The sequence below is a fragment of the Myotis brandtii genome, unplaced genomic scaffold (assembly GCF_000412655.1).
Source record: "Myotis brandtii unplaced genomic scaffold, ASM41265v1 scaffold61, whole genome shotgun sequence".
Lineage (NCBI taxonomy): Eukaryota > Metazoa > Chordata > Mammalia > Chiroptera > Vespertilionidae > Myotis > Myotis brandtii.
In genome coordinates, this window is record NW_005370318.1 from 3,110,890 (window position 1) to 3,122,416 (window position 11,527).

The 11,527-nt window shown below is 42.2% G+C and overlaps 1 protein-coding gene across 1 annotated transcript in view; it reads right to left on the reverse strand.

Annotated features, from left to right (window-relative positions):
- Positions 1–245: 245 nt before the first annotated feature.
- The window catches only part of KIF3B (kinesin family member 3B), a 17,448-nt gene continuing 6,166 nt past the window's right edge, over positions 246–11,527 (reverse strand). Inside the window, exons 5-8 of the mRNA XM_014550697.1 lie at positions 8,429–8,542; positions 7,692–7,797; positions 4,412–4,590; positions 246–3,736 (exon numbers count right to left, since the gene is read on the reverse strand). Of these exons, the coding sequence (XP_014406183.1) occupies positions 3,640–3,736; positions 4,412–4,590; positions 7,692–7,797; positions 8,429–8,542 (496 nt within the window). The 3' untranslated portion in view covers positions 246–3,639. The remainder of the gene's footprint in view (positions 3,737–4,411; positions 4,591–7,691; positions 7,798–8,428; positions 8,543–11,527) is intronic.

Below are 11,527 nucleotides of genomic sequence, written 5' to 3' on the forward strand. Positions count from 1 at the left end.
AAACAACACACCACAATCGTTAAAAAGACATGTCATGGCTGTTGCCTAGGCTGGACCCTCCTTGGAAAAACATGAGAAGCACTTACTTGTCACTCTGTCTTGCTTCATTTTATGTCCCTTTATCTTGTTGCTCTATTTTTTAAATACCAGCATTCCAACTCAATCTTCATTTCCACTCCCACCCTCTTTTCACTAGAAAAATTAAAATGTTTAAAGAAAGTGACAGTGTATCAGCCACAGGCATATCATTTTCAAAAACGTTAGTCATTTATGAGGACACCTTTTTGTAGGTACAATAAATCTGATTGATTTTTATTACACATCTTAGTTTAGAATCACTTTTACATTCCTAGACAAAGAGATGATACAAATAAATATCAATTGTAAAACTTAGAGCCCCAAGTATTGGCATGTTCTTTGTCTAAAGGTAGCCAAAGAGAAGGTCAAGATCAATATTAACTCTAAAGAGCCATAAAGCCCACTGCCTCCTTCCTGCACCAGGATTACTCATTTCATAAATAACCTCAAAAGCATTTCATTCAAGAAACAAGGGCAAGGAGAAAGGTGGCAGATTTCTGAACAGTACAAGACAAAACCTTGTGAGATAGACAATAGCCAGGCCCACTGTTCTTATCCAGTTCCCTCTGAGCATTCTGATTATGGCTTTTAGAGTATATTAATAGCCCCATTTTCGTCCACTGATAGTGTTCAGATGGCCCAAGGTGTGACTTGCAGTGAGCCTTGACCTCTAGTGGGAAGTGTGAGGCAGGACTGACATCCCATGTTAACAACAGGGAACTGACACTTCTCAGCAACTTGGCAACAATTTTACATTCAGTGAGGGAGGACTTACAAGAGTCAGACAGGAAAAGCAGAGAGCAGCCCAGGGCCCACGCCTGAGCTGCAGAACTCTGATGCCCTTGGTCATGGAGGTGTGGGTGGTGCAATTCAAGCAGCATGCAGGCAGGCATTCAATAGGGAACAATCCAACGTTAAGTCAGTCTTAAGAAAGTGCTTCATGCCTATGATTTCTGGCCTTGGGTTCTGGATCCAGGGGTCTGGGCGACAGGTGACTTTAAAATATAAAGCCAGATACATTCTTACTGATCAGAGCAGAAAGGCGCCTGATGAGGGTTGCACCCACAGTCTCAAACTCCTTCTCTCAGATGATCTTCTTAGATAGCGTTAGGTTGGCTTCCAGACTTCACTAACTGCTGCTGGCCCTCAGATGGCTTGGAACATCCTAGCATGACTACAGACAGGAAACCTGGTCCCTCAGTGGGCCTGGGAGGTCCTCCACACATTTGGCTCAATTCAGAGCCCAACACAGCAGCTTATGTTCTGCTATCTGCTCTATTCAAATATTTATCGGATCCACTGTGAGAGAAGAAAAGCACCGGAGACTGCTTGGGAAGCGACAGCTTCACCTCCACTCAGGTGTTCCTCCACTTTGTTCACAGACCATCAGAAGAGTACAAGGCAAGCTGTTTCACTAGCCCTGCTTGTCAACTTAGCTTTCTTCTTTTGCCTTCTTAGAAAAGCTCTATGGTCACGCAACCACCCTTGGTCAGAATAGCCACCTTGAGACATCAGTATTAAGGTATCGTGTTATCTGCAGTGTTCAATTCTCAAACTTGCCAGATGAATATTTGCAGCCTATAGAATTCATACTAGCTTTGAAAAAATGGGGGGCAAGAGACAGGTGTAACTGGCAGAAAACCATCTTAAGCTACCACCTGGTCATGTGGTTCCTATTCAAACTGGTAAAGTCTTAGTAAATAAGAGAGAAGCAGGGTTTGATCCCAAGGAAGATGAGGGAAGGCTCCATCAGGTTCTGGGAATTACTGAAAAGGACCCTGGGTTCAGAAAGAATAGTAACTAAAAAGGAGATAAGCTGCCAGATGACAGATCTCCATTTGTAGAATGCTGTGACATTGCACTTGGTACCTCCTCTTTCCCACAGGTTCTGATCCAGAAACGTGCCCTGGGGACTGAGCAGCTGAGTAAAAATATAACTCAAGGCCCACCTGAGTCGCCACCTTCCTGAGGCACCATGCCAGCAAGGTACACCAGGGAGGCAGACCTGGGGACTTACACTGCCCCGCAGGCTTGGCTCATGGACTCAGACACCCACATGGGAGTGCTTCCAACTGGATTAGTCATTCAATGGGCCTTTAATACAGACAAAGGCAACAACTGTACATTAGTGTATTTCTAAAACCAGGCAAGTTCTTGGTCTCTGTCTTTCTCTTACAGACACACATGGACACACTCAAAGAACATAGGCACCACTGTGCTTGCACATCCACACACACTTATGAGTTTCTCTTGAGGGAAAAAGGAGTAACATTCACCTAATGACCAACATAAAATGAAGCTTTGAATTTCAATAATACAAAGAACTAAAACTTATAAACCAAACTAGTATATGTAAACGGGGAACTTCTAACTCTCCTCTGAGCCTATGCAATCACACAGCACCTCCTAGCCACCCTTTAGGTTCTGCCTGGGAGAGCCACCATCCTAGGGTTTGGTGAGTTTCAGCTGAAGACAGGCAGGTTCATTTGCTCCCACCTTTGTCTTCCCTTCACACTGCACTGAGCCTCATGTCTCTGTCTCTGCATCTGCCTAGTACCCTTATGCTCTCTCCGTAAATATGGGACAAAGTGGGGAATTCAAAAGTGCCACCATATGTCTCATTCCCCCTACTTATGTCCAAACAGAGAAGACAGAGCCAGCCTCCCTTGTCCCACAAAACAGGCCCACTGTAGAGCATGCTCGGGAGGCAGATGGGCCTAGGAAGGATGCTCAGAGTACACACGCTTGGCTAAAGATGGTGACAAATGAAGAGTAAAATGACACGGTGTATGGACATGGCATCAGCTTACAGATTTATGTCTTTGACAGGATGGTCATGGTTTTGAGGTTTTTAAAGAAGCTGTTTCTCTAAACTCTCCAAGGAGGCAAAGGGAATGTGATTTTCTGCTGCTTCCAACATTAATCCCTCAGGACTGAAATTGGTAGCTTCCTTGGAAAACATTTCCTCATTCAGCAGATCCCAAAGATAGATCCCCTTCTTACTGAGGAGCATGGATCATGCCCACTGGGGTTTGGATCCAAATGAGATTTCTCATTTCAACCTACAAGAACAAGCACGTATTCAAGTTCTAGGGCTTCCACTTTTCAACCTCACTGTTATTTTATCCTGAGGCTCTAAAGACTTGGTCCTGCTAAGGTGACTCCTGATTCTGCCCTATTGTTCAACAAGAAGGGAGCCCAGTGTAAAGAACAGGCTAGAAAAGGAGAGGGGAGAAGGGAAGGGAAAGGAAGGGAGAGAAGGCAAGGGAGAAGGGAAGCAAGGTCACGGGTCATCCTCTTGCTTTCCACTTCGACTATCGCACTTTACCTTACCCATGCATATCTGAGATGCTAATTAAGGGACATTGCCCAGAGGAGCTGAATGCCAGGTTAGGACCAGCACCTTTCAGCCAGATTAAGTTGGTTAATCTGCAAAGAGGCCATCGCTTCTCCCCAGGGGAATGTTCTGAGTTTGGGCTGGAGTCCTCTCTGCAGGTATTTGCTCATCTCTTTTCTCAGAAGGCAAATGCTGTTTAAACCCCAGGAGAGCAGGAACTGGCTTTACTTTGGAACCAGCCCCCGAGACTGTGGATAAAGCTGAGATGCAGGGGTTCCTGAGGAAGAAGAGGAAGATCCCGACTTCCTTCCGCTTTTAGGCCTGCAAAAGTCAAGCACATGTTCACATTATTAAATGTCCCATCTCTGTCACCAGCACAGATCAGACTCCTTTCCCACCAAGTGCCATTAACATTTCCAGGTGCCCTTTCGTCAATGGCCTTTCAGCTGTAAAAGCATGAGAATGGCATAGCCCGACCCTCTGCACATGGCCAACACAACCTGCCAACCAAGGAGTGAAACCTCAGGGAAGGGACTCTGATTCTCAGCCATTGTTCCTCCATTTAAATCAAATTTTGACTGTCTTCTCCAAAGTGGCAAAAAATATTAAGTTTCCAGGTAGAATTTCTTCCATTTTTGGTTTTACACCCAGTTGTTTCCTTAAACTTCTAATCCAGAATTTAATATGGTAGAATTTCTAATTTAGCACCAAATTAAGTCCCTGGTACCTGGTGGGGACCAAAGAACTGTCCCCTGTTTCACTAGAACACACGCTCCTTATACTAGGAACCAGGCACATTCGGCATTCTGGTATTCAGTCTACCTGGCATAATGCCAGAACCATAAATATTTGTGTAATAAGTGAATAAACCCAGGAGTAATATGGCATTATTTTCTGGTGTATCCTGTAAAGCATTTTATGATAAACAAGCACTCTTGCCACCCTCTACTTTCATTTGTCCTTGTCTAAAAACATAGGTCATCAAGAGCCGCTCACCTGGTCTTGGATTTCTTATTTGCAGTACTTTCAAAGGATGATGCATCCACCTGTATTTCATCTTCGTCCTGCAGAGCCGCATCCAATGCCGCCTGGACTTTGGGGGCAATGGCGGGGCCCTCATAGTCCCTGGTGGTCCGGCTGGGCATGTCCAGCTCTAGCAGCACAATGTTTTCTGCCTGCAGAAGCACAGCCATAACCAGCAAGGTTGGTTTCCAATCAGACACAGAGAGTACAAGCAAAGGAGACCCCCTCCTAAAGCAGAACTGCAAATTGCTTGCTACTCAGAGCCTACCAAGTTCCTGCCTAGCAGTGATGTAGTTTTATAACATTTTTCCTGGTGGGATTACAGATGCTTTTTATTTTCTTCTATAGGCTTTTCACTATTTTCCTTAAAAAAATTTTTTTTAACAATGAACATGTATTATACCCTAAGGCAGTGATGGCGAACCTTTTGAGCTCAGCGTGTCAGCATTTTGAAAAACCCTAACTTAACTCTGGTGCCGTGTCACATATAGAAATTTTTTGATATTTGCAACCATAGTAAAACAAAGACTTATATTTTTGATATTTATTTTATATATTTAAATGCCATTTAACAAAGAAAAATCAACCAAAAAAATGAGTTCGCGTGTCACCTCTGACACGCGTGTCATAGGTTCGCCATCACTGCCTAAGGGGAATAATAATAAATTAAGTAAAACCCATTTGTTGAAGACAATGTAAAAATACAAAAAGGTATAAAGAAGAACATAGTAATCACCAATAATCTCACCACCTACGGCAGCTTTGATGAATGTTTTGGTTGCCAAGGGGAGAGGGCAGGTATGGTGTGTGTGTGTGTGGTAGTGTATGTGCATGTAACCACATTCGAAAAATCAGTTTGGAAAAATAAATAAATAATAAAAAGAATAATCAGTCAGGGCCCGCTTCATAATTGGCCTTGTGGAGGGATTTCTTCACTTGCTACCCGGTGGTGGGCCTTTTCTGAGCTCCCCCATACCGAGGCAAATGCGTATCAGAAGATCACCCAGGTTACACATCCTGTCCTCTAGCTCCTCCCACTCAGCAGAGTTCAGGCCCCAGCACTCCAGAGTGGGTAGGAGGGGTCACTGGGAGGAGAAGGTGAGGAGAGGGAGTGGCTTTACTTCTCAATTTTATATATTGAGATACTGCTTAAAATTTCTCTTAATGGATTGGGTCTATTGCTAAAAACACCTGCATGCCACTGCTTTAAATTCTACCTCTGGATCAGGTTTGCCCCCTGGAAATCTACATATTTGATTTGTAGGATTTAAAAGCATGTTTTTGGCTTAAGACATGAAATAACCGGCAAGATATGCACCCTCTGAAACTGTTATAAAAATGCTTCTGAGGATTCTGTCTGACACATTACTCATTTTCCACTATATAAAACTCCATCTAATACATCTTTTTTGCTTTTGTTTTATTTTAAATAACTCAGTGCCAGGAAGACAGCACCTGAGGAGCTAACTAATTCTAATCTGTTTCACTCTGGCTGCCAAGGGAGACTCAAATATATTTTAAATGAAAACCTTTCATTATCAAAATTATACAGGTTCCCCACAGTTATAAAATACAGATAAGCAAAAAGAAGATAATTTAAATTGAGTGTACTTCTAATAACCAGGGATAACCAGTTCACATTTTGATATATTTTGTCCCAGATTTTTTTATTCATATATACACTGGCAGAACCAATTGTTTTATAACTTAAAAATACATCATGTCTCCTGGTTCCTTCATTTACCAGCTACCTACTAAGGACTACTGCATAGAGTAGGTGGGAGGGTTTAGTAGAGAAAGCAATAAAGCACTGAGTATAGTGCCTGGCACACAGCAAATGCTTATAAATAGCTCATTCAGTATTATAATATGTTCGGGTCATTAAACAGGTCTTAATTGTGGCACTTTCAATTACTTCCTGACTGACCCACATTAAGTTAAATGGAAGTACCGTAACTTCTTTAACACATCTCCATCTCCTATCACTGACACCAACATTCTTCCCAGTCTTCCCAAAGAGCCATTTTTGTTAATCCTCACCTGAGGATATTTTTTCCACTGATTTTTAAAAATATATATATTTTATTGATTTTTTACAGAGAGGAAGGGAGAGGGATAGAGAGTTAGAAACATCGTTGAGAGAGAAACATCGATCTGCTGCCTCCTGCACACTCCCCACTGGGGATGTGCCCACAACCAAGGTACATGCCCTTGACCGGAATTGAACCTTGGGACCCTTGAGTCCGCAGGCTGACGCTCTATCCACTGCGCCAAACCGGTTAGGGCTCCACTGACTTTTTAGAGAGTGGAAGAGATAGGGAAAGAGAGAGAAACATTGATGTGAGAGAAAAACATTGATTGGTTACCTCCTGCACAGGCCCCGACCACGGCCCGGGCCAGGGAGAGAAGCCTGCAACCAATGTGCCCTTGACCAGAATCGAACCTGGGACCCTTCGGTCCGCAGGCTGATGCACTATCCACTGAGCCAAATCGGCTATGGCTTCACAGAGCCATTTTAAATTTTTTTGTTTGTTTGTTTTGTTTTTATTTTTTATTGATTTCAGAGAGAGGGAGGAGAGATAGAAACATCAATGATGAGAATCATCTATTAGCTGCCTCCTGCACGCCCCCTACTGGTGATCTAGCCCATAATGAGGGCATGTGCCCCAACCAGGAACCAAACCATGACCACCTGATTCATGGGTCTATGCTCAACCACTGAGCCACACCAGCTGGGCCCACAGAGCCATTTAAAAACTTATCGTTAATATTTATTGGCCATTATGGACAGGATGCTTATACTCTCCTCCTTCCCTAGTCCTGATTTTTCTAAATCTCGTTCTATTTTACCTTTTTATTTATAATTATTTTTTATTTGTTATTTGTTAAAATTGCTATATTAAGCCCAGCCAGCGTGGCTCAGTGGTTGAGCATTGACCTATGAACCAGGAGGTCACAATTTGATTCCCAGTTAGGGCATATGCCTGGTTTGTGGGCTTAATCCCCACTGTGGGGTGTGCAAGAGGCAGCTAATCAATGATTCTCTCTCATCATTGATGTTTCTATCTCTCTCTCCCTCTCCAGTCCTCTCTGAAATCAATAAAAAAATATATTTTTAAAATGTTGTTACATTAATATAAATTTCCTCAGGCGCCTCTGGAAAGAGTCAGGATGAAAACTCTGTGACTTTGCAGAACGGTGCCTAAACTCTTCTAAAAGAGAGCGGAGAGGAAGACAAGAACAATCTTCTCACCCTGTATCGGGCCTCTGGACGAATCATCATGGACATTCTTGCGTGCTGGCTCAGTGGTCTCTTATATCCCACAGCTGAGACGGGCCGCTTCATCATCTGCTGATTCCTGGAAATGCACTGCAGTGGTTAAAGACCTGGCTGGCATGTGGTCCACAGCCCCAGGATCGGTCCTGTGGAGCCAGCACTCAGAAGACTCTGAGCCTGCTTAAAGAGAACCTGAAGCAAGTGACTCCCTGGATTGAGGGCTGACATGGAAATGACACAGGAGCTGCTTCTACTTTCTGCTTGAGTTGCCGTCTGAGATGGTAGGCATGAAGCATAGCTGTCAACACTCCCCACCCCTGTGTCCTTGGCAGACATCTTCCATTTTCCCAGCAGGACCCAGACTTATACTGAGAGTCCTTCTCAAAACGGTGTCAGACTGACACACAAGATAACACCTGCGTACTGCCCCTCATCTGGCCTATCTTGCTTCACTTGACAGCTGGGAAGCTGAAATGAGGAACTCAGGAAAGGTCATTAGTTCACTGTGACAAAGTCTCCCAGTTCCTAATACCGTACTCATCAAACTTTTATCTTGTGGAACTATGGCCATCACAAAAGCAGAGATGCAGCTGGTTCCATCTTTAAATGAATGAAACTGCGTTCTTACCATACCCCTCTGGCCAAGTCCAGCTTATCAACATTCCTTCCCTCCTGCCCACCTTAAAGTCTACTTAAAGTCAATAGTGACTTACTCCAGTCTGGTTATAGGATGTAATTTCCAATGATCTTCCTCTTCATCAAAGAAGGATCTATTCATAATTTTACTTTTTTCTTCCAGAGGGATAAAGTTTTCTATAATAAGATGCCTGTAAGAACACACATACAGGGGTGAATACAAATAGAGAAAGAATACAGATGGAGTGTTCGCTATCTGGTCCCATGTGTAGTGAGTAATTAGATAAGTCAAGTTACTCAGCAAACATCCACTAAGCAGGTACTATTAACCTGCCATCATACAAAGAACTGGGATACAGACATGAATGCCTGAGACACAGAGGTAACGGTATAGCACTCTTAGGTATGACAGGTGCTGACAGTGGCCTGCCCTAGGAATAAGGAGAAGTAGCTTGAGGAGCTGAAAGAACTGAAGAGGGAGATGATGCCTGGACTATACTGGAGTGAACCTGTGCTATTTGAAGTACCTTTTGGAGGAACACTGGTACTGCTAACCCAGCTCATTAACTTCCAACATGCTGAAAACAGATTAGAAATTAAACTGCTTCCTCCAATCCCCTGGATTGTTGCCAGGGATGGAAAATTTCACATTCTAATCACTAGGACAAAGAGTAGGACCAAATATTTCAGTCCCTTAGACTTCTCAGAATGAAAACCATTCCTGAGAAGAGTTTGTGTCAGAAGCATCCAGGGAACATGGCAAACAATGAAAGAGGAGACCATGGTGGTGATGACTGTCTCCTGCCACATTTCTGCATTCACTCTTTCAAAACCTCAGGACAGAACAATGCCAAAGGGGTGTTAATGTGAGAGAGACGCACAACAAACACCAGAGGTGAAGGGTACTGGCTGTAAAAAACAGATTGACTCACTGTTTATTCAAAAGAAGAGCTAAAAATGCCTTCATTAAGGAAAAAATACAGTATTCTGGAGAGATGAAATTTTCTCATTTTACTTGACATTTAAGAAATTATTTTTCAAACATATATTTGTTTGTTTTTCTGATTTTAAAGGGCCTATTTACACATTAGAAATTTTGAAAAAATATCATTACACATAATTTCACTATCCAGAAATAGCTATTATTAATATTTTGTTCTGATCTCTTTTCCAGGTGTGCATACCTAGAAAGAGGACTGATACATTCATTTAATATTTTTTAATTTCAACCCTTTATAAAAAAAATTATTGATTTTAGAAAGAGGAAGGGAGAGAGAGAGAGAGAGAGAGAGAAAGAGAAACATCGATGTGAAAAAGAAACATCAATCAGTGCCTACTGTACACTCCCTGACTGGGATCGAACCAGCAACTTGGGCATGTGTCCTTACGGGAATCTAATCTGCCACCTTTCGGTGTATGGGATGACACTGTAACCAACTGAGCCACATTGGCCAAGGCCGTTCATTTAATTTTAAGGGCTTCTTTTAAAATTTAAATAGTGGTTGTTAAAATAATCCCTTTGAAAAGTCCTTCTTTAAAGAAAAATTCCAGCTAATGCTGTGGAAGGACTGATATAGAAAAACATCATTTTGTAAGCCCTAATGAAATAAAAGATCCAGACAAAGATCATTATTGGCTGAAACTATTAGGTCAATGGTTTTCAAGCCAAGCTGCACATTAATATCATTTAGAGAGTTCTGAAACACATCTTGCCCAGATCCATGACAAATCAATGGTTCTCAAAGTATGTTCACCGAACCAGCAGGAGCAACGACTAGACCTTGTTAGAAAGGAAAATTCTCAGGCCCTACCCCAAACACTGAATCAAGCTCTCTGGGTATGAGGCCCAGCCATCTGTGTTTAACAAGCCCTTCAGATGATTCGGTGCCTGCTAAAGTTTAAGGACCCTGCCCTATATAAAAATCTCTGGGGTGGGGCCCAAGAATCATTACTTTACAAACTCCTGAGATGATTTCTATGTTGAGAACCAGTGTTTCAGCGCTAGCTTTCAATTAAAGGAAAAAAGGGGAGACAGAGACACAAATCAGACAACTCCATGAATTAGCAGACCAACAAATCCAGAATGTGAGATATTTCTACAGGCTACCTGACCCAACTTTTTCAACAAGTTAACTAGAAGATAAGTTCTTTTTTTTAAAATAGATTTTTATTGATTTTTTACAGAGAGGAAGGGAGAGGGATAGAGAGTTAGAAACATCGATTAGAGAGAAACATTGATCAGCTGCCTCCTGCACGCCCCGTACTGGGGATCGAGCCTGCAACCAAGGTACATGCCCTCGACCGGAATCGAATCCGGGACCTTTCAGTCCATTGCCCAACGTTCTATCCACTGAACCAAACTGGTCAGGGCTAGAAGATAAGTTCTTAACAGAGAAATGGATTGCTCCACATTAAAATAAAGTTAAGAGACATAATTACCAAATGCAATATGTGGTCCACATATAGATCTGAATATGAACAAACCGAGAATATCTGAATATGGACAGAGTATGAGAAAATACTAAGAAACTTAATGTTAATTTTGTTAGGTGGAAAGACAATATGTTCTATAAAAAATCAACGGTAGTACCCTGAAAGAAAATTAAAAAAACAATTCCATATAAATAGCATCAAAAATAGAATATTTAGGTTTAAATTTAACAAAAGAAGTGCAAGTAGTTGTGCACTGAAAACTATAAAACAGTTTTGACAGAAAACGAAATTCTAAATAAATAGAAAGATATCCTATATTCATGGATCAGAACACAATATTGATAAGATGACAATATTTTCCAAATTGATCTACAGATTCAACACAGTCCCTATTACAATTACAGCTGGCTTTTTTTCAGAAATTGACAAGCTGATCTTAAAATTTATATGGAAATGGCCCTGGCCAGTGTGGCTCAGTTGGTTGAACATTTTCCCATGCATCGAAAGGTCGCCGGTTTGGGCCTGGCTGACGTGGTTCAGTGGCTGAGCATCAGCCTATGAACTAGGAGGTCATGGTTCAATTCCCAGTCAGGGCACATGCCCAGGTTGCGGGCTCGATCCCCAGTGTGGGGCATGCAGGAGGCAGCCAATCAATGACTCTCTCTCATCATTAATGTTTCTGTCTCTCTCTCCCTCTCCCTTCCTCTCTGAAATCAATAACAATATATTTATATATATATTTT